The following is a 21,435-nucleotide window of genomic DNA, read 5'->3' as shown; positions in this document are numbered from 1 at the left end:
TAACAGGTTTAGACTGGTGTTTGGCCCAGAAAACGTTACATATGCATTGGCTCTCACTCACCAAGGAAAGCAGCGCTGTTAGTGCCCTTCGCCGGAAAACTCGTGGAGGGTTTTAACAAATGCACACCCTTAGATGGAAGTGAATTTCAGTAAGAATGGTGAGAAGAAGAAGGGCTGCACCCTGGTGTCCTCAGGCCCTTCCTTCCTCCATTCCTGGGGTGGGAGTATCTGCCCTCCCAGTGAAGCCCCAACACCTGGCTTATGCCTATGTGGGGCCCCATTTTTCTGCTCCCCCAGGCTCTCCCTGCTCTCTCTGAGTCAGAATCTTGTGAAGCCTGTTATCCCCACACACAGGTCTGGGCTAAGTGGGCAGGACAAGGCAGCCGTAGCTGATCCACCAGGAGTCCCTTCCCGCCTCCCTGGTAGGAGCCAGTGATGGTGGCCAGGAGGCAGGACCCACCAGGGACGCCTGGTGTAACACGTAGAAGGGGCTGTAAGGGTGTACTGGCCTCCTATTAGCCCCGTGGGTCCAGGAGACCTTCAGCAATTGGGCCTTGCCCAGCATCTGACCCCAAGGCCAATGACTCTACTGTTCACCTGTTACCCTCCAGACACACAGGCTTCCTTTTGTTCCTCAAACACACCAAGCCCGGTTCCGTCTCCGGACTTGTCGCTCTCCCTGGGACATAGTCCCCCATAGTCCTGCACGGTTCTCACTGCATTCCCACCTTGGCTCACCTGGCCCTTCTTCAGAGAGGTTTCCCTGATGACCCCATAAAAATTCTGTGCACTTACCCCACCTAGTCATGGTATATACCTACCCAGCTGCGTTTTCTAAAGCATCTATCTACTCCCTAAAGATATATTTTATAGTTATCAGTTTTCTATTCTGTTGTAATAAATACGGCTGAAATAACAGACAACAAATAATGTTGGAAGACGTAGAAAGTGCTGAAAATTTAGAAGAAACAAGTATGAGAACAAATTACACAGGTTTGCAATTTGAAGGTTTGCTATATAGTTGGATAAAATACAGATGTTTCTAACAAGTCCCTGTTCATGGTAGTCACTAGATTGTTTCAAAAATGAAATATGGAAGGAATTACTTTCGAGGAGCTGCTAATGGGAAGATGCACCAGGGAGCATATATTCTCAACAGTAAATAATTTCTTTTATAAAAGCAATATTTCGGGTAAAATTGTGTCCATATAACCAATGAAAGAGTGGCTGCTTTGACTAGAATAATAAAAGGACTCTGAGATAAGGTTGCCTAGAATGCCGTGGGTGAAGTCCATCCATGGCCTCACGCACTAGCAGGAAGTGGCAGCAAAGGCTGAAGGCAGAAGTGTGCACATCGCTGCAGGATGCCACGGATCTGGCTAATTTTATAAACACAAGACCTTGCAGATGCCACAGGACTGTTACCCTAACCTGTAATGGGCTGAATACCCGTGAAAGTCCTTTTTCCACCTCGAAGGTTGTTGGTTGTCTCACGGCAAAATACTTAAAAGACCTGTCAGACTTGCAGGTGAGTTGTCTTTTTTTTCTTTTTACACAAACGGAAGTATCAGATTTGGACACGTGATAACAAGTGGCTGTCAGCGGCATACTGCCTGGCAGATACTTTTGGAATTGTGAATACACCTCACTTGTCCCTTTGGAGTAAATGGGATGTTTTAACCAAGCGAGCAGCTGAATGGCTGGATGTGTTGAGTGGCCTTATCTCTATATTTACGATCACAGACGCCCAGGGCACCCCTAATGCTGCCTGACAATTTATTAGATTTCTGGTTTAACTCCCCCATTTCCAAGAGCTATTACACCTCCCATCCCTCCTTAGACCTCGTACAAGCCCCCACCCCGCTCAGCTGATGACTTGCTTCCCATCTCACTGGAATACTCAGGAAAGCCTTTCCAGCCATTCCCACCGGTGCCTGAGCCTGCTCACACGCTCTCAGTTCACAGATGAATTGCCTACAAGGCCAGCCCTTCTGCTTGGGCCGCATATCCCGCGCCCCTCTCGCAGCTCAGGGAGAGCCCCCTGAAATCGTGCCCTGTCTCTTCTCATCAGCATTTTCCCTCTCTGACAGCTCGTTTCCATCGGCTTATAAACGTCTTAAGCAAGCAAAGAAACAAAAGCAGACCAAAGTCTCTCTGGACTTTACATCGCCTACCAGCTACGGCTCCCCGGCCTCTGTCTCCAACAGAATTCCTGACAGGTGAGGTCTACGCTCTTGAACACACTCTATTTGGCTTTCTTGTCAAGGTCGTTGATGGCACCATTGTCCAAATCTGCCGGTGGGCTCCCGGTCCCTGTCCTCCCGTAGTTCTCCGGAGCACTGGACACAGTTGAGGGCTTCTTCCTTTTGGCCACGCTCTCTTCACTTGGCATCCAGGACACCGCACGCTCCTGGCCACCTTCTACCCCCAGGCACTTGGCTCAGGCTCCTTTTCCGGGTCCTCCTTCTGGCCCCTCCTCGTGCACACGCTGCAGCGCCCAGTCTTAGATCTCACACCTTTTTCTCTGTCTACTCTCAGACCCTCGATGACCTTAGCCAGGCTCTGGACTCCCCACTTTATACCTCCGGTTCCTACGTTTCCCCTGAGCATCAAACATCTATGCGACAGCACGTTCAGCATCTCCACTTGGCTATCAAATAGGCATCACTAACTTAAACATCTTCTAAACTGAACTCTTGATTTTTTTCCCCAAACCCTACCATAAGCCCACACCTAAGTCTTCCCTGTCTCAGTAAAATGGCAACTGCATTCTTATGTAGGTTCAGACCCCAAACGTTGCTGTCATCCTTAACTCTTCTCTTTTCCTCACACCCCTTCCCGTAAGGAAAGACTTTTTACTTCTGCCTTCGAAATTTATGGAGAAGGTGACCACTTCTCATCAGCATCTCCACCCTCACCCTACCAGCAGCCCGCACCTGGGTCATTTCTGTAGCCTCCAAAGCGATCTCCCTGCCCCTCCACCAGCCCCTTCCAATCTACTCTCCAGACACCCAGTGCAATCCTTCTAAACTATGAGTCAGCTGCCGTCACTCTTCTGCTCTCCATCTCACTGAGAATAAACTCTAATGTCCTTACTATTATCCACAAGACCTTACTCATGACCTGGCCCGGCCACCTCTCTGACCTCCTGCCCTCTGCCACCTCCTCCTGGCTTATTAAGGACCACCTTACTGTCTCAAGGTCTTTGCACCGGGAGTGCTAACCCCCAACAAATCTAAATGGCTAGGTCCCCCAGTTCCTTTTTTTTTTTTTTTAATACTTATTTATTTGGCTGGGCCAAGTCTTAGGTGCGGCACGCGGGATCTTTGTTGCGGCATGTGGGATCTAGTTTCCTATCCAGGGATCGAACCGGGGCCCCCTGCATTGGGAGCGGAGTCTTAACTACTGGACCGCTGGGAAGTCCCAGTCCCCCAGTTCTTTTATGTCTTCTCTCAAATTTCACCTTTGAGAGGCCTTCCTAGGCCATTTTGTCTAAAATAGCAACTCCTACCCACCCCCAATCTTCACATTCTTTTTCACATTCTTTTTCCTCATGGCAGTGTTTTGCTATCTGACATATTTTATATTTATTTATTTATTATGCGTCTCCCTCAGCTAGAATGTAAGCTTCATGAGGTAGAGATGTTTTTGTTTATTGCTTTATCTCCTCCTTGTATCTAAAAAGTGTCTGGTGACTTCTCTGGTGGCGCAGTGGTTAAGAATCTGCCTGCCAATGCAGAGGACACGGGTTCAATCTCTGGTCCAGGAAGATCCCACATGCCGTGGAGTAACTAAGCCTGTGCGCCGCAACTAGTGAGCTTGCACTCTAGAGCCAGCGAGCCACAACTACTGAGCCTGCAAGCCACAACTACTGAAGCCCACGCACCTAGAGCCCGTGCTCCGCACCAAAGACAAGCCACTGCAATGGGAAGCCCACGTACCGCAACGAAGAATAGTCCTGGCTCGCTACAGCTAGAGAAAGCCCGCGCACAGCAACGAAGACCCAACGCAGCCAAAAATAAAAAAAACAAAACAAAACAAAAAGTGTCTGGCACAAGCTAGGCGCTCAGTTGTTTAATGCATAAAAAAGTAACTGCTTTGGGGCTTCCCTGGTGGTGCAGTGGTTGAGAGTCTGCCTGCCGATGCAGGGGACACGGGTTTGTGCCCCGATCTGGGAAGATCCCACATGCTGTGGAGCGGCTAGGCCCGTGAGCCGTGGCCGCTGAGCCTGCGCGTCCGGAGCCTATGCTCCGCAACGGGAGAGGCCACAACAGTGAGAGGGCTGCGTACCGCAAAAAAAAAAGTTACTGCTTTTTTCGAAGTAACATGCTATGGAGAGAGCATTTTGAGACTAGATGTTTGCACATGTGTCCATTGTTATGAAAACACTTGGTTCTATGCATCTTTGTGAGGTATCTTTTTCTTTTATGACTGCCATTAAAAAGAAGTATTAAACTGAACTTAGGACAAAAACTACAAATCACTGTATTACAGTATTAAGCCAAGATTTAAAGACTAGTGAACTCTTTAATTACATAACTCTTACTAGTATTTTCACTGAAAGGAAAGTTATTTATTATGTTAATAAGTAAATTAAATTTTTATTTATTTTATCAATAAACATATAAACATTTATTTTATATATTTATGAGTGTTCTATAATATACATCACTAGAACAGTCCTGCATGTATATAATATATACAAAAATACATATCTGTATAATGGGTATGCATGCTCAAAATTTTTCTCTGGTATTTTGCTGTCTAAGGGGTATGTGTTAGGATAGGATTAGATCTGGGCACATGTTTTAGGTTTTTTTGGTTTTTAAAAAAATTTTATTTATTTTTTTTTGGCTGCGTTGGGTCTTTGTTGCTGAGCGTGGGCTTTTCTCTAGTTGTGGTGAGTGAGGGCTATTCTTCGTTGCGGTGTATGGGCTTCTCATTGTGGTAGCTTCTCTTGTTGTGGAGCATGGGCTCTAGGTGCACAGGCCTCAGTAGTTGTGGTGTGCAGGATCAGTAGTTGTGGTTCGTGGGCTCTAGAGCGCAGGCTCAGTAGTTGTGGTGCATTGCTCCGTGGCATGCGGGATCAGGGCTCGAACCCATGTCCCCTGCATTGGCAGGTGGATTCTTAACCACTGAGCCACCAGGGAAGTCCCAGGTTTTTATTACATCATATTCTACTTCAAGAACCAATGCGAGAAATGGCAAAAAAATTTAAGGCCATTTTAAATTCACCATAGGCTTCTTCTGCATGTCATTGTGTTTCATTCATGTTGTTTTATGTAGCAGTTGTTCATTCTTCTTCATTGCTGTACTGTATTCCATTGGATGACTAAATCACATTTGCTTGTCCATTCTCCTGTTGATGGACATTTGGTTGTTTGTAATTTTTGGCTATTATAAAGAAAGGTTTATGAAAATAATTGTACATATCTTTTGGTGAACATATGTACTAATTTACCTTGGGTATATATCTAGGCGTGGAATTGCCGGGTCATAATTAGCATAGATTTAGTATAACTTCCAAGACTTTTCCAAAATATTCAATTTATACTCCCATCAGGAAAGTAGAAGAGACCCAATTCATCCATATTCTTGGTGAACCTTGATACTTTCAATTTTTAAAAAATATTTAGTCGTTCTGGTAGATGTGTGGTGGCATCCCATTGTTGTTTTTTGTTTTTGTTTTTGTTTTTTTGCGGTACGAGGGTCTCTCACTGTTGTGGCCTCGCCTGTTGCAGAGCACAGGTTCCAGACGCGAAGGCTCAGCGGCCATGGCTCACGGGCCTAGCCACTCTGCAGCATGTGGGATCTTCCCGGAGCGGGGCACGAACCTGTGTTCCCTGTCATTGTTGTTTTAATTTTCGTTTTTCTGATGACTCATGATGTTAAGCACCTTTCCATATATTTATTGTTCTTTTAGCTGTCCTCTTTTGTGAACTAGTTGTTCAAGTCTAGCCTATTTTTAATTGTTTTTTAATTGATTTGTAAGAATTCTTTGTTATGGAGATAAGTCTTTTGTTGAATATATGAATTATGAATACCATCTCTCAGTCTTTTGTTTGCCTTAACAATGTTTTTTGATGAACTAAAATTTTAAATTTTAATGAAGTCCAATATAACAATCTTTCCTTTCATGGATAGTGCTGTTTTGTGATCTTTTAAGGAAATCTATCCTATCCTAAGCCATAAAGATATTTACCTACTTTTTTTTTTTTCTTAGAAGCTTTATGGTTTTACCTATCACATGTAGGTATGTGATTCATTTCCAATTAATTTTTGTGTGAGATAGGGGGTCAATAATTTTCATATGAATTCAATTCAAATGATCCAGAATCATTTATTGTAGAACAATCCTTTCCCCACTGAATTTTAGCAGCACCTTTGTTGAAAATCAGGTTATCTTATATGTATTTATGGGTCAGTTTCTGGACTTTGTATTCCATTCCATTGATCTTTTGTCTATCCTTGCACCACACTATCTGGATTACTATTTAAATTGTTGTTGTTATTGTTTTTCAATGTTAAACCAACCTTGCATTCTTAGAATAAACCCAATGTCCTTTTGATTTACTGTTCTATCTATATATTGCTGAATACAGCAGAGGACTTGCATTCAATTTGCTGATATTTCATTTGTTCTGAGGAGAGAATGGACTTTAATGTTTACTTTTCTTGAAATATCCTTGTCAGATTTGGGCGTCAAGTTTAAGGTAGCCTCACAAAATTTATTGGTAACTGCTCTCTCTTTTTTCATTATTTGGAATAGTCTGTGTAAGATGGGTGTTATTTCTTTCTCAAAATTTTGGTAGAATTTACCAGCTGTGCCATTTGAGATTGAGGTTTTCTTTATGAGAAATTTTTTTTTTTTACTTATAGAGTCAGTTTCTTAAATAGGTATAAGATTGTTCAAATCTTGTATTTCTTCTTGCATAGCTCTTGATTATGTGTTTTTCTAGGAATCTGTCCATTCATCAACATTTTCAAATTTATTGTCTTAGAGCTGTATCCTCTTATGATCTTTTTAATGTTTATGGTATCTGTAGTGATGTCATTTTTATTGTTCTAATATTGGTTAATTTTGCTTTTCTTCTTGATTGGTCTTTCCAGGGTTTACTGAATTTATGATTCTTTTTAAAGAGCTAATATTAGTTTGTGGACCACCCCCACTGAATGTTTGCTTTTTCTTTTACTAATCTCTCTTCTTTTTAATTTCCTTCTTTCTATTATTATTATCTGGTTTAACCTTCTTTTTCTAACTTCTTGAGATGTATGTCTTTATCATTGATTTTCAGCCTTTCTTTTTTCTAATCCATGAATTTCAGGCTATAAATTGCCCTCCAGATTTAAGTGCATTTCATAATTTTGCTATGATACATTTCCATTTTTATTCAGTTCAAAATATTCTGTCAGTCCATTGTGACTGCTCAGTTGATTGGGCTGTTTAGAAGTTTATTGCTTAATTTCCAAACAATTGGGAATTTTCTAGTTACTTAGTATATAGTTGATAACATTTGTTGCTGACTTCTCAACAGAAACAATGAAAGTTAGAAGAAATGGAACCATGTCTTCAGAGAGCTGAAAGAACAACTGCTAATCCAGTAATCTACACCCAGAGAAAATATCCTTTATATTCAGTGTCCTCTCTCCCTACAGGCAGAACTGAGTAATAGTTTGTGTTGGATTCTGTGTCTGTCACTTAAGAGGTATGGTTCCCTGGGGACATTAACTGCGTGGGCATAAGAGTGGTGTGGGGGTCCTTGCTACGGTTAGGGCCTCCTTTTGTTAGGATTGAAGGGCTAAATACATCTCTTGCTGATTACACATTCTTTCTTTAGATATATTAATACCTTCAATCAGGCTTTGGTGTTATATCAAATCTTGGCCCAGGGATTCTTCAATCCCTGTAAGGGTTTATTATCTCCATTCTAATTTTATTTCCCTGTTTCCTCTTCTTGGCATTGCCTCAATATTGCTCCACCATATCACCTGTTATGCAGCTGAATTTTTCTCAAGAGATGTGCCCACATTCACTCACACCTGCAGTACAAGACAGAGTCCACCTCACTGAGCCCTTCTGCCACTGATTATTTCCATTGAGCAAAAATCATCTGTGCCAATCTGACAGGTCAGCAATGGCATGTGAACCAGTTTTAAGAAATGCATATTAAAGCTTCTCTGCTGAAATAGTCATCTAAGTCTTACAGTCGAAGAAGACATTTTCTTCCAAGGAGTCTGACTTTGCTCAAAACACTCAATTTTCTGTTAAGGAATGGCTGGGAAAATCTGTGACTCATTTCTGTGCAACCACATGTCCAAAGCCTCAAATCAAGATACGTCATCTCTTTAAACTATTTTGCATATATGTAAAATTCTTACAAAGTCATCTATCCATTTAACAAATATTTATTGATCACATCCTATAAGCTGAGTACTGTTCTAGGCCCTGGGTATACAGCAATAAACAAAAAGACAAAACTTCCTGATGCTATGGTGCTCGTATTTTAGTTCAACATACTAACTCCAGTTTAGTTGGGCATTCAGCAGTGCCCCCTTCCCATTGTAAAATTTCAACATTTGAAATCAGGGTTTGTCTAGAAAATTAGAGGCTTATAATCAAGCTGTTCATATGACAATACTTAATGCTTTGAAGATGGGTAAGGTTTTTTGGAAAGAGTTTGAAGTTTCAGAGCTAAGCCTGGTAAATGACCTGGGTGACACAGCTGGAGAAGAGCATTTATCTAATGCCATGATTAAAATAATAAGACTGAATGCTCCACTGGACTGGGTGCCTCTTGAAGGCAAGGACTCTGTCCTGTTTATCTCTCATTTCCCAATTGCTGGCACAGTGCCTGCCACTTAGTGGGTGTTTAACGACTTTGCAAAAGAAATGAATTGACAGGTGAATAAGGAGATTTTGGTGATCTCCTCTACTCTCATGACTTTAAATACCATCTAGACAGAGATAAATCCCAAATATATATCTCCAGGCCAGAACTTGCCTCTGAATGCTAGACTGCTATATCCAATTGCCTTCTCATCCTACCTAGAGGTCTTATAAGCATCTCTAACTTCACAGGTCAAAAGTCAAATTCCTGATTCCTCCTCTACCCCCCTCCCAAACTGGTCCACCCATAGACTGCCCCTACTCTGTCAAATACAGCTTCACCCTTCCAGGTGCTCAGGACAAAAATCTTGAAGTCATCCTTGACTCCCTTCATCCTCGACAGCTGATTTGATGGGCTTCTTATCCATCAAGATATTCTTATGGTTCTACCTTCAAAATATACATTTCCAGAATCTGTCTACTTCTCACTGTCTCCGCTGCTTTTACCTGGTTCAAGCTACCAGGATTATTGTAACAGACTCCTGACTTGCCTCCCAACTTATACGTTTGCCCCCTAGCAGTCTAGTCTCCCCACAACAGCCAAAGTAATCTGTTAAACATGTAAGATTGTGTAACTCCCCCAACGGCGTCTCTAATTTCTCCAAGTCTAAGTCCTTAGAGCTGTAATTTGCCCCTGCCTCATTTTCTACTCTCCCTTTAGCTCACTGTTCCAGCCACTCGCTCACCTCCTTGCTGATCCTTAAATGGTCTGGCATGAGGTTCAGGACTAAGGCCTTGGTACTCACTGTTCCCTCTGCCGGGAATGAGGTTCCCAACATGGTTCTTGCTCCCTTGCCTCAAAGGTCACCATCTCAGGGAGACCTTTCTTGACCACTCCATTCAAAACTGAAACCACAGTATGGCTCCCATTCTCCTTTCCTGTTTTATTTTTCTCCTTGGCACTCATGCCTGTTTAACGTACCATATATTCTCCTTACGTATTTTTGTCTCTCCCCACCACATTATAATCTCCATAAAGGCAGGAATTTTTGTTTACTTTGTTCACTGCTTAATCCCCAAGACCTAAAACAGCGCCTGTTTAATGAAATGAAAGTGCCCAATGAAGGGACAACAATAAAGCTAAATTTAATGAGCATTTACCATGTAAGGCTCCATCGCGGGGGACCCACAGGTGATACCTAATTTTTACAGAGGAGGAAATTGAGGCACAAAGAAGCAGAAAAGCCATGATTACATACCCAGGTCTAACTCAACCGCGTGTTCTTTTCTCCAGAACCCGGTGCCTCTCCTGTGCCAGAACCAGGTGGAGAGCCCCGAGCGCTCTGAGTCCACGCCACCGCTCCCCCCTCGCAGCCCGAGAGCAGGAGAGCTGCCGGGCCGGAACGGCTGTCGGAACAGAGACTGAATCCTCTCAGCAGTAGGCACCGCCCACTTTTTTACTGATTGGTTTTAGTTACCTCGACTAGGAAAGGGATGCTGTCTGGGGATGCAGGATTAGTGGCGCTTCATCCCAGAGCTAGCGGATGCTTTCCCGCCGCCGCAAGAAACGGAAATCCAAAGTCAAGGGTCTCGGATTCCGCCCGGAGGGCTCTTCCCGCCGCTCCCGGAAGCTGCTCTCGCTGCCGGGGTAACGGGCGGCGGCGGCGGCGGCGGCGGCGGCGTTGGCGGCGTTGTTGTTATTATGGACCTGGAGGAGGCGGTGAGGGGGTCGAGTGCCGCGCAGCAGGGCGGCGGGGCGGGAGGGGAGGGAGGCTGAGGAGTAGGGGTGGAGGACGCCGGATGGCTGTGGGGGCTGCCACTGGCCGAAGGGGGACGGGGCGGAAGGCTGCGGCGTGGGGACAGGGATGGGGCTGGCGGGGCTGGCGGGCCGCGTGTGCCCGCGCTTTGGGGGAAGAGGCTGGAGTTTCTGGCTGGGTGAGGTTGTGGGTGAAGGGACAGTGGGGTGTTGGTCGATGTGGGTATGTTTCGGGAGGAGGCTGAAGTTGTGGGTTTTGTGGGGTGGCCACCCACGTGTCTTATCTCTAAACGGGACCACCCAGAAGTTCCTTTTGATGCTGGAGGTTAGGCGAGGGAGGCGGGGCTTGGAACCAGAATGCCCCCAAGTAACCCCTGCTGGTGTCTCTGCGAATCTTAGCCATGGCCTGTGCAGGAATTCCAAATTCAGGTTTGGAGACACTCCAAGATTTCGATAGTTATCCACATGGAGTCACTGAAAACTTGACCAACTTGTTGAAATAGATTTGGCATGCATTTTGACCCACTTCATAAAATGCCACTCTTTGATGGTGTTAGAGGAACAGTCGGTAATTAGGTCAACAATAATAAGATTTCACCCACCAGAGAGTTGCGAATGGATAATTTGGTGCCAGTCTATGTATGTACAGAAGCATTATGGTGATAGAAGGCCTTACTCATTGTAGACGCTCAATAAATGTCTACTGAATGAGGGTTAACGTCTGTAGATGCTAGGTTAATGAAATTAGCAATTAGAACTCACCATTAGCGTCGTATATAGCTATGAGTAGGGATCTTGTCTGTTTTGCTCACCCTCAAATCCCCAGCACCTAGTTAAGTGCCTAGTACATACATTATACATTATACATTATATTGCTGCGTGAACAAATCGAAACTTGAAACAACCCTAATAAAACTGTGGCTCCTTTGTGGTGGGTATGTGTTCTTAGTGTCCTGGAGGAAGTTCCAAATGGTATGCTATTTCTATTTTTTAAGTCTTCTCTATTCTTGAATCTTATCATCTTTTTCCTCACAGCATGTTCAAGGAGTTTTATTTACTCATCTTTTTTTCCCACTTTACCCCTACCACCTTGTCTTCTTTGTCTTTTTTTTTTTTCACCCTCACACACTGCATATTTTAGAAACATTTCTTTAATAGTTTAATTCAGTTTCAAATGGCTCAGACTGAACTGTTCTTCTTGTTTATAGATAATCCCTCTGGTATATTTTCTATTCTCAGTGATTCTTTATTTATAGAGTAAAATTGTAGGGAACCCTCTAAGTAGAACTGCAGCATTTAGGTACAATGTATTGAATGTGGTTTTTCTTTTCTCCTACAGAAAGAGTTCAAAGACCGTTGTTCTCAGTGTGCTGCTGTCTCTTGGGGTCTCACTGATGAAGGCAAATATTATTGCACTTCTTGCCACAATGTTACAGAAGTAAGTAACAGACCTCATTTATGAATTTGCTTGTGCTTTAAAAGTTGCAGTTTCAGCCTAACATGTGGCATAGGTCCCCCCAAAACTGATCTATTTTTATTACTCAGGCAATGTCCAAATATGAAAAATGTAAGCGGTCCTCAAATGCTTACACAAGGGTTGAAGACTTTGTAAGGTAGATTTAGGATGAGCTTTTGAAATTATGTTGGGCCACATATATAAATGTTTTCCTGATTCAGACTGTGTAGTATGTATATAAGGGGAAATAATTAAAATTGCACTTACAAGATGATGCATTTATTTTTATTAGTTACCACTTATTTAAGAGTTTTTAATGTATTGTGGTAGCTTAGAGGTTTGGAAGACAGAATGTTAGAAAGACTGTTGGGAGTATGAGAAATGTGCTTCATCATCATTATATCTTTGTACAGTGCCTTACACATTACAGAGTGTTTTCTCATCCATTTATTCATCCCCTCATAACAACCTGTGAGATGTGTATACTATTACACCTATCTGTAGATGGGGCAAGCAAGGCTCATCAGTTGAGTGAGTTTGCCATAGTCACATGGATAGAGTGCTGAGCCAGGACTTGAACCTCAGGCTTCCGACGCCAGTGGTCATTTTATTGCACCACACCTGTCTCTTAAGGTAGAGGTTGGCCTACTGTCCTGTGGAACCTTGGTAAATGAGGCTACCTTCACACTGGGAGTGCTAGGTCCTCTGGGACAGGCTAAACATGCCAGGACTCTGCTCTCTGGAAAAGGATTTGCTCAAAGTTTACAGAGCCAGGAAGGAACAGATATACTACCTTTGCCGTATAGGCCTATGTAAGAAAGGTAAATTTGGGACAAATATAAGTAACTGTGTGAACTTCTTCTGGCCAGGATGGAGTAACAGGAGCCCACCTTAAACAACTAAAAGCCTGGACAAAATGTATGAAGTAAAAAATAGTTTTCTTGAGAAAAGTGGTTAATTTCACTTGCAACTCAATCACCCAAGAGCTTTTCCTTGAGACAGTCTTTGTTCTTCAGTCTGCTTCCCATTTGGTCACACAGAGTATTAAGAAGATATGTACTAAAAAAAAGAAGATATGTACTCAGTCGATGAAATTGTTGATGTGATGGATATGTTCATTACCTTGTTTGTGGTGATGGTCTCGTGGATATACATACATACACACACATCAACTTGTACACTTTAAATATGTGCAGTTTGCTTTGATGTATATTGAGACATTAATAGGTTTTGCTTTTGTACCAGCAGTGCAAATGTAAACATGGTGAAGGAAGATGTGTCTAAATGGACTGTTTATCATTAGCAGATGAAGTCAGCATATACTATTTTTGGAGAAATTAAACTACATTAACTAATTGCTTTCTTTTATTTCTGTCTTTGATAATGTTTCTGTTTGTTTCTATCTGATAAAATCTGCTGCAGTCGTTTTTTAACTTGAAAGCCCCTAATGCCACTGTTTCCACATTTGAAAGATATCAGCCTGTATGGAATGACTTGTCAAGAATGTAGCATTCTTGAGGGTGGGCACCATCTTTAAACAGGCACAGAACCTGTCTCAATGCCTCCCATGTGATAGGCAGAGCTCTGTGTTGCCCAACTTAAGTGGTTTCTCTTGGCTTTATTGTCTTCATATAGAGTGTGACACAATCAGTCCTTCCTGGAGAGCAGGGGTGTGGCGTGGCGGTGTGGAAATCCAGCGGGTGGGGAATGGCCGACGAGATGGTGGTTTGCACCTGCAAAGAGTGGAGGCTGTGGCACAACTTCCCCTGTTTTTCTGCTCCTTTCATTGCCCTTCAACTTACTCTGTATATAATTCTCATGTTTTAGATACTCCACTGTCTGGAAGAAGGCCTTCTGAATTGATAAAGGAATTAGAATGTTATCTTGATTGATTTTATACAGGAAAAAAATTTTCAGGTCTTAAATCCGGCCAATTTATATTATAGACATTCTCGGAAGTATTTTGTGGGTATTTAATAAAGGTGTATGCTAGAATTTTGATCATAAGAGCAGATTTATTGTAGAAAATTTAGAAATTATGAAGATGAAAGCTAAAATTATCAGTGATCTCAACATACAACATTTCTTTTCATAGCTTCCATTTAGTCTTTTTTTTTTCTTTTTTCTGTGTATGAGAAGGGAAAGGGGATGTGGGTGAGTACCACTGAATCTTCTGTCTTAATAAATATTGTCCTGTGTTATTCTAAACATTTGTGGACGTGTTAATTGACTGTATAAATATTCCACAATATAACTATTCAGTAATTTAATTAGTTACAGCTTCAGTTTGTATATGTAGCTTTTTCTAGCTTTTAGTTATTTCACATTTTGTCTAATCCAGATTTTAAGCCCTTTTTTTTTTTTTTTTTCTTGCCTACTCTTTATAGGTTTTACCTGTTTTTGCTGGGTAACTGCTTTGGTGTGTATTCTGACATGTCTTATTTTCTCAGTGTGGCCAACCCAGTCCACCAGAACTGCTTTGAATGTGGTTTCTTTAACAAGAGAGGATGTATTCCAAAAATCCTGTTAGAGACATTTCTTTTGTTCTTAATGAAAGTTGAAGATAAACTTCATTCCAAAGCTCTAAATTTGGACAAATATATAAATGTTCCCTACTGGTTAAAAATCTTCACCTTTTCCCCATCATTTAGACCTAATTCTTTTATATTTTGGTTGTGAGAGAACCAGAATCTTAGGTACCAGCCTTTGAGAGAACTTAGAATTGAAGACTTTGGGATGAACTGTATTCAGCGTTCAGTCATTCTAAAATCCTGTAGGTTTGATTAAGAATAAAAGTAGCACTTTTATAATTTCATAAATAAAGCTGTTTTAGAGTATTATTCAAACACATAGAAAAGTAGGATGAAACTAATCTGTATGTAGCTTAGGCATTGCTGACCACAGTGAATACAGCAGTTATTTTAATTTCAAAGTATGTTTTGGATAGAGAAAAAAGTGAATAAATTTGACTTTACGATTGGTTTCAAACAATTAAAAATTGATTTAAAATAAAAGTTTATTCATTTGACATACATTTATTTAGTGTTTACTGTGTTCCTGGCACAGTTTTAGGTACTGAGAAATTTTGAATCAGAAAGCAATATAGGGCTTCCCTGGTGGCGCAGTGGTTGAGAGTCCGCCTGCCGATGCAGGGGACACGGGTTCGTGCCCCGGTCCGGGAAGATCCCACATGCCGTGGAGTGGCTCGGCCCGTGAGCCGTGGCCGCTGAGCCTGCGCGTCCAGAGCCTGTGCTCCGCAACGGGAGAGGCCACAACAGTGAGAGGCCCGCGTACTGCAAAAAAAAAAAAAAAGCAATATAAAGGCTAACCAGAATGTTACACTTTGTCTAATTTCCCCAAAATATTACCATCATTGGTCCTGGCACTCACAATCTGGTTTATTATACATCCCAGAGCATGCTTGGCAGTACAGTTAAGGAGATGTAAAACTATATTTTTATGGTCTTTTTAATGGTCTGCTTCTATTTCCTGCAGAGATCTAGGGAAGTTATAAACACTGAGGCTATTCCTAATACTAAAATACAAGCCATCAACCGGGGACTTAAAAGAAAACGAAAACTTGGTAAGCTCTTTCTTCACATGTGCTTAGCATTTTTCAGTCATGTTTTCACTTTCATGATTTGGGGATGTGGAATGGAATTTTAAATAGATTCTAAAGAAGTTGCCAGAATTTTAAGCAGGTAATCCAAAGTAGAATTAGAGTGGATAATTGTTGATGGTAAAATGGGAAGCAGATGTCTTAAAACATGTCCATTTTTTATTCTGCTTATTGTTAATGACTTGATTTTCCAGTGGAGCAACTATTATGCCAAAAATAATCTTAGCAAATGTAGCATATTTCTTTTTGTGTGTTGGTATATGTTTTTCTGTTTTATATCTGTTATCTATTTTATGATTTTCTGTGCTTTTAAAGAAAAATGCTTATTTTCTGAAATGAATCACCTGTGGAGTTGTCAGGTTAGGCAAGTTAAACATGATATTCAGCTTTCAGAAATCCATTTCTCACACTGAATTTTGAACACACCCTTTTAAAATAGGGAAAATTATTTTCCCTTAAAATAAGCTCAGCATGGGTGTGCTTTGAAAAGTACTCTATTTCATTAATCCAGTGAGTACATAATAATTAACCATTATTGAGAAGAATCTGGGGTTAAGTTTAGCTGATGCTTTTTATTTCTGTGACTAATTGCCTAGGGCCAGATTCTCAGGTTTGAAACTAGGCTAATGGTAATGGTGGACTCTTCTATCTGAGGTAGCTTTAAGGATACACACATGAAATGTATTATATATATAAATGTTAATGAAATATCTATATGAAATACATTGCTGTTCTTAGATGAATAACAGAGAGACTGCCAAAATGCCAACTCATGTTCCTGTTTAACCTTTAGTAGTGACTATTTTTATTAGGCTAAACCTGATTAATTTTAATTAAATTTTATTAGAGTAAAACCTGATTAATTTGGACTTGACCTATCTAATAGTTAAAATTGTATTTTTTTGTGTGTGTGTGTGTGTTTTTTTTTTTTTTGCGGTACGCGGGCCTCTCACTGTTGTGGCCTCTCCCGTTGCGGAGCACTGCCTCTGGAAGTGCAGGCTCAGCGGCCATGGCTCACGGGCCCAGCCGCTCCGCGGCATGTGGGATCTTCCCAGACCGGGGCACGAACCCGCGTCCCCTGCATCGGCAGGCGGACTCTCAACCACTGCGCCACCAGGGAAGCCCTAAAATTGTATATTTTAAACTTAAATTGCTGAAGGAACGTCAGATGCTTCAAATTAAATGTTGAGTCTTATATTCAACCTCTTTGTCCTTAGCTGCTTCTTCATCTGTAAAGTGAGAATGTAATACCGTTTATTATATAGAATAGGAGCCCAGACTGAGAATTTAAAATACGACTTTATCAGTTTGTCAGAGCAGTGCGCAGGAAGGAGAGAGCACACATGGATAGAGCTTGGAGAGTTTAAACTCCCTCACCTTCGGAAAGCGTCAAAATTTCAGGCTTCCAATTTTACTCCTATACAAGCTAAGACCCTTTCCAGAAAGTGCGTTAGTCAGCAGGGGTGGGGAGGCCTTGTGACATTTGAGGTAAGGGAGGGGCATAGGAGTCCTGTGACATTCTGAGGGGAGAGAACCTCTTGGAGTCATGGTAACAGACTTCAGAAGCTGTGTGCTCATAACATATTTTTCAAGGAGTTACAGTATTTGTCCAGTAGAGAGGGGTAAAACGTAAGGGTCTTAACAGATTTTAACATTCTCTTCAACTGGTAGTTTTATTTAAACATGTAGCTTTGTCCATTGCAGTGGCAGTTCTCGTCACAATCTCTTAAGGTTGTTTTGAGGTTGGAAGAAAATAACCTACTTAAAATACCTGGTAACTAGGCTGAGCTCAATAAATCTTAGTTTCCTTGCTTTCAGTTTCACCCAAGAACCTAGAACCATCTTGAGAAAAGGAGAATGCCGTTGAGCAGTTTATTTTCTTTGTATATTCTTATTGCCCTTTCCTGCGATCTTGGAGCTTCACATCTTCACTTTTGTTCGTTCATTCTCCAAATACTCATTGTTCCCTTTCCATGTGAGTTGGAACAGAGGAGTCATACAAGCAGTGGCTGAGTGTTGAGTATCCTTTCATTTAGGATTCTGCTGGGCATTGTTCAGTACAGTATACATTTATAAAACTTATTTCATTTTTTTAATGTGGTGACTGTTCATTTTTCTGTCTCTGAACATTAACATTTCAGAAAAACTATAGATAATTTAAAATATTTAAAATCTGATAAATTATAAAAATGTTGTTCAGCTTTAGCATTTATGTACAGATTTGCCAGATGGGAAGCAAGAGAGTATAAGAATGGAAACTGTACTCAGGGGTACGAAAAAATTCCAGTTGAAGTGTATAAAACACAATTGTAACTATGTAGCAGCACTACATTTAGTAAGTTAGGAATGCAAATATCTGAAACCTGTCATTTGTCATTTAGAGAAAGGCTGGGATTGGTATGTGTGCGAAGGTTTTCAGCACATACTTTATCAACAAGCAAAAGCCTTACAGACCCTTGGAGTAGGCCCAGAGTTAAAGGTAAGTCCATGTGTGCCTAGATGTTAGCTTTACATTTTGTTGTTTGAAGAACAGTAGACTTAGAGTGATACTAAGGAGGGCTACCAGTAATAACATTAGGCCTACTAGAAAGAATCATTTTTCTGATGATTTTGCTTTAATCCTTTTACTAGACCAGCAATTCCTAAAGTGTGTTCTACAAGATAGAAATAAGTAATACGTCCAAAAGAAAATAAGGTTTTAGTCTTCAGGTATTTAGGAAACACTGGGTTAAAGTAAAACAAATAACTTTGCCCACTTATTGGTGCCTTTTATGTGTTAGTGTGCTTTTTAATTTCCTAGGGGATGTAGTATGCAGTATTCACAATTTGAGAGCAAAATCCTTTGGCATGTATACGTGTGGGTAGCATCCATCGGGACTTGAGTTCCAGAGAATGCACTTTGTGGAGTGGTACATTAAACCAGTGGTTTTTAAACTTGAGTGTGTGTGTATCAGAATCACCTAAAAGGCTTGTTAAAACACAGATCACTTGACCTCATTCCAGAGGTTCTGATTAAGTAGGTCTGGAGTAGCGCCCAAGAATTTGCAGTTCTAACAAGTTTCCAGATGACAGTGATGCTGCTGGATTCAGCTTAGCTGGAGAGAGGGTTTCATGCATATGTGGAGTGAGTAAACACGACAGTATATAGCAGTATGCTCATAAATGAAAATAAGAGCAAAAAGAAAAGGGAGAAAGCTCAGTGTCTCCTGAAGTCACCAAGAAGAGATTCGTAAAGTAGCCTTTGCTGTTCAAACCAGTGTCTGCAGCAGGCTGGCAGGATGACCCGTAGGCCAGTGCATGGCCTAAGTGGACTCTGAGCCTTACCCGTGACAGTCACTGCGTCAGGTAAGATTACTGGTAGTCTGGGCTTTGTGAATCTGGTTTCTCCTTGCAGTCCTCCTGTGTATAAGTGTTTTTCAGTAAGTGGTTTCTATTAGTTACACCAACTAGCTTCAGTAGGGTTTATACCTGTGTAGCCTTCTACCTGCTTCATCGGGATTAATCCTGAAAACAGTTTCTCTGAAATTAACCCATGAGTATAACTGTTTAGACCTGACCAGTTAAATGGCACAGCCAGAACACAGGCTCTGGAATCAGGACCGACTCCAAATCCCATTCATGGCTTTTCTACTTATTGGCTAGGTCATTTTGGCAAAGTTACTCAGTTTCTTCAGTGGTAAAATAAGAGATAGTAGCTATCTTGCAGGATTGTGTTAAAGCTTATGGATGCCTTGTACCTAGCAGGTAGGTGATGAATAAATGGAAAAATTGTTTTGTTTGTTTTACTTTCACTTGGACGAGGGTGGGGACAGTAAGAGGGAGGGGTGTCAATAGGTCACTGGACCCAGTAGCAGCTTTGCCCCTAACTGGAAGTGTAGTCACATGTAAATTACTTTCTTTCTCTGAATCTTAATTTGCTTAACTTGTCAAAGGAAGGGATTCAACTAGGTGACTATATGGAACTAAAATCTAAGATTAAGAAGAATTTATTCCATGCTTCCCGTATACCTGACATTGAAATGATCATTCTTCTTAAGGAAATTTAGGTAAGAAAGGTAAGAATACATATAGATGGAAGCAGTATGTAAAGTACAGGAGAGCAGCGATTCTGTGGTGTAGATGTGCCAGTATATTTTTCATCATAACCTGAAGCACCACTCATTTCCCTTCTACCTTAGAATGAAGTTTTACATAATTTTTGGAAGCGCTACCTTCAGAAGAGCAAGCAGGCATATTGTAAAAACCCAGTTTATACCAGTAGAAGGAAAACTACGGTAAGTCACAAATCTGAAAAGTGGGACCAGAAAACATGTCTAGTGAAAGGTAGAGATGAAGATGAGGTTCAGCCTTACCTGGGTTTATGATGCTTGTCAGAGGGTTTTCAGTGAAGAGGTTTCCTTTACAGTCCAGAAGGACAGGGTCACTGATCTAAACACTGACCCCAAATAAGACATTGATGTCTTATTTGACCAGTTGAAAACAAAGAAATTTGTGGTTAAGTTTCTAAATAGAAGCTTAAGGAATTTCTACCATTGTGCTATTAAAAGCTTTTTTGCATATATTATTCTTTCTGCTTGGAACACCTACTTCCTTTACTTGGTGTTTCAAGATTCAGCTCAGTTATCATCTGGGTGTTTCACCACCCACCCCCATCCGTCAAAGCAGTTAGATTTTTAGCATTTTGCTATTAGTGCTTTGTAAGTGTGCCATGGATCATTTTATCTGGGGTAGGGGAGGATTCCACTGCTGAGAAATGTGGGTTTGGTAAGCTTTGATGTGTTTTATGTGTGATACTTACTCTCCAGGGCTGGGAAGAGATTCTGAATCTATTTGACAGACTTTTGTTAAGAGCTTAGAAACTTGGCCCAGTGTTTCCTTCTTTGGTTGGGGTCTCGTAGGTTCCACATGCAGAATTTAGTGACCCAGCAGTGAAAGAAATAGGTCCTAAGAACAAGAAGTTTAGAAATAGCAGGTGGGGGCTTCCCTGGTGGCGCAGTGGTTAAGAATCCGCCTGCCAGTGCAGGGGTCATGGGTTCAAGCCCTGGTCCGGGAATATCCCACATGCCGTGGAGCAGCTAAGCCCGTGTGCCACAGCTGCTGAGCCTGTGCTCTAGAGCCCGCGAGCCACAACTACTGAGCCTGCGTGCCGCAACTGCTGAAGCCTGCCCGCCTAGGGCCCGTGCTCCGCAATGAGAGAGGTCACCACAACGAGAGGCCCACGCACTGCAACGAGGAGGGGCCCCCACTCGCTGCAACTAGAGAAAGCCCGCGCACAGCAACGAAGGCCCAATGCAGCCAAAAATAAAATAAATAAAAAAGAAAAGAAGTAGCAGGTGGAGCAGGAATAATGATAGTTCAGTTTTGGGCATAAATTTGAGACAGCTTTTGGACATCCAAGAGGAAATGTCACGTCCTCAGCTATACAGATCTTCAGCTCAGAGGAGAGGTCTGGGCTGGAGATGTAAATTTAGAAGCTGGCAGCTTACACTATAATCAAAACTAAAATGCCATTGTTTGTAAGATGCACCATTATTTTAAGTACTTCCAAGAAAAGATAATGCTGCAAATTAAATCATGACATGCCCCTGATTGTAAGACACATCCTGATTTCAGGGATGTTAGAATGCGGAGACATGGGAGTGCATTTTAGAATTGAAAGCAATATATGTAGTGAATGGTATTTAAAACCACAAGACCAGATGACATCCCTGAGGAGTGAAGACAGAGAAGATGACCAAGAACTGACCTCTGGGCCACCCTAGGGTTAAGGTGTCTGG

At 41.7% G+C, this 21,435-nt stretch overlaps 1 protein-coding gene and 1 long non-coding RNA gene across 15 annotated transcripts in view; one reads left to right on the top strand and one right to left on the bottom strand.

Moving 5' to 3' along the window:
• LOC111164478 (uncharacterized) overlaps positions 1-10,295 on the bottom strand; it is a 113,350-nt gene extending 103,055 nt beyond the window's left edge. For all 5 annotated transcript variants that reach the window (XR_004024186.2, XR_016395536.1, XR_016395537.1 and 2 more), the window contains exon 1: positions 10,087-10,295. This is a non-coding gene — a long non-coding RNA (uncharacterized LOC111164478). The remainder of the gene's footprint in view (positions 1-10,086) is intronic.
• A 26-nt stretch (positions 10,296-10,321) lies between these two features.
• Positions 10,322-21,435, top strand: part of TAF1B (TATA-box binding protein associated factor, RNA polymerase I subunit B) — a 59,363-nt gene continuing 48,249 nt past the window's right edge. For 4 of the 10 annotated variants that reach the window (XR_016395534.1, XM_089923459.1, XM_022554204.3 and 1 more), the window contains exons 1-5: positions 10,330-10,547; positions 11,923-12,021; positions 15,535-15,622; positions 18,040-18,137; positions 19,837-19,932. Coding sequence is in view for 5 of the 10 variants with exons in the window: in XM_089923459.1 (XP_089779585.1) it covers positions 10,530-10,547; positions 11,923-12,021; positions 15,535-15,622; positions 18,040-18,137; positions 19,837-19,932 (399 nt within the window). In the remaining 5 variants the exon portion in view is untranslated. Of the gene's footprint in view, positions 10,548-10,709; positions 12,022-14,426; positions 15,623-18,039; positions 18,138-19,836; positions 19,933-21,435 lie in introns of those variants that run through there. The other 6 variants (XM_089923461.1, XM_089923463.1, XR_016395535.1 and 3 more) reach the window with 5 other exon arrangements.

This window comes from Delphinapterus leucas, chromosome 13 (genome assembly GCF_059928025.1).
Source record: "Delphinapterus leucas isolate spDelLeu-1000000601 "Yukka" chromosome 13, BTC_Dleu_Yukka2, whole genome shotgun sequence".
NCBI lineage: Eukaryota > Metazoa > Chordata > Mammalia > Artiodactyla > Monodontidae > Delphinapterus > Delphinapterus leucas.
This window is presented reverse-complemented; position numbering and strand designations above follow the sequence as displayed.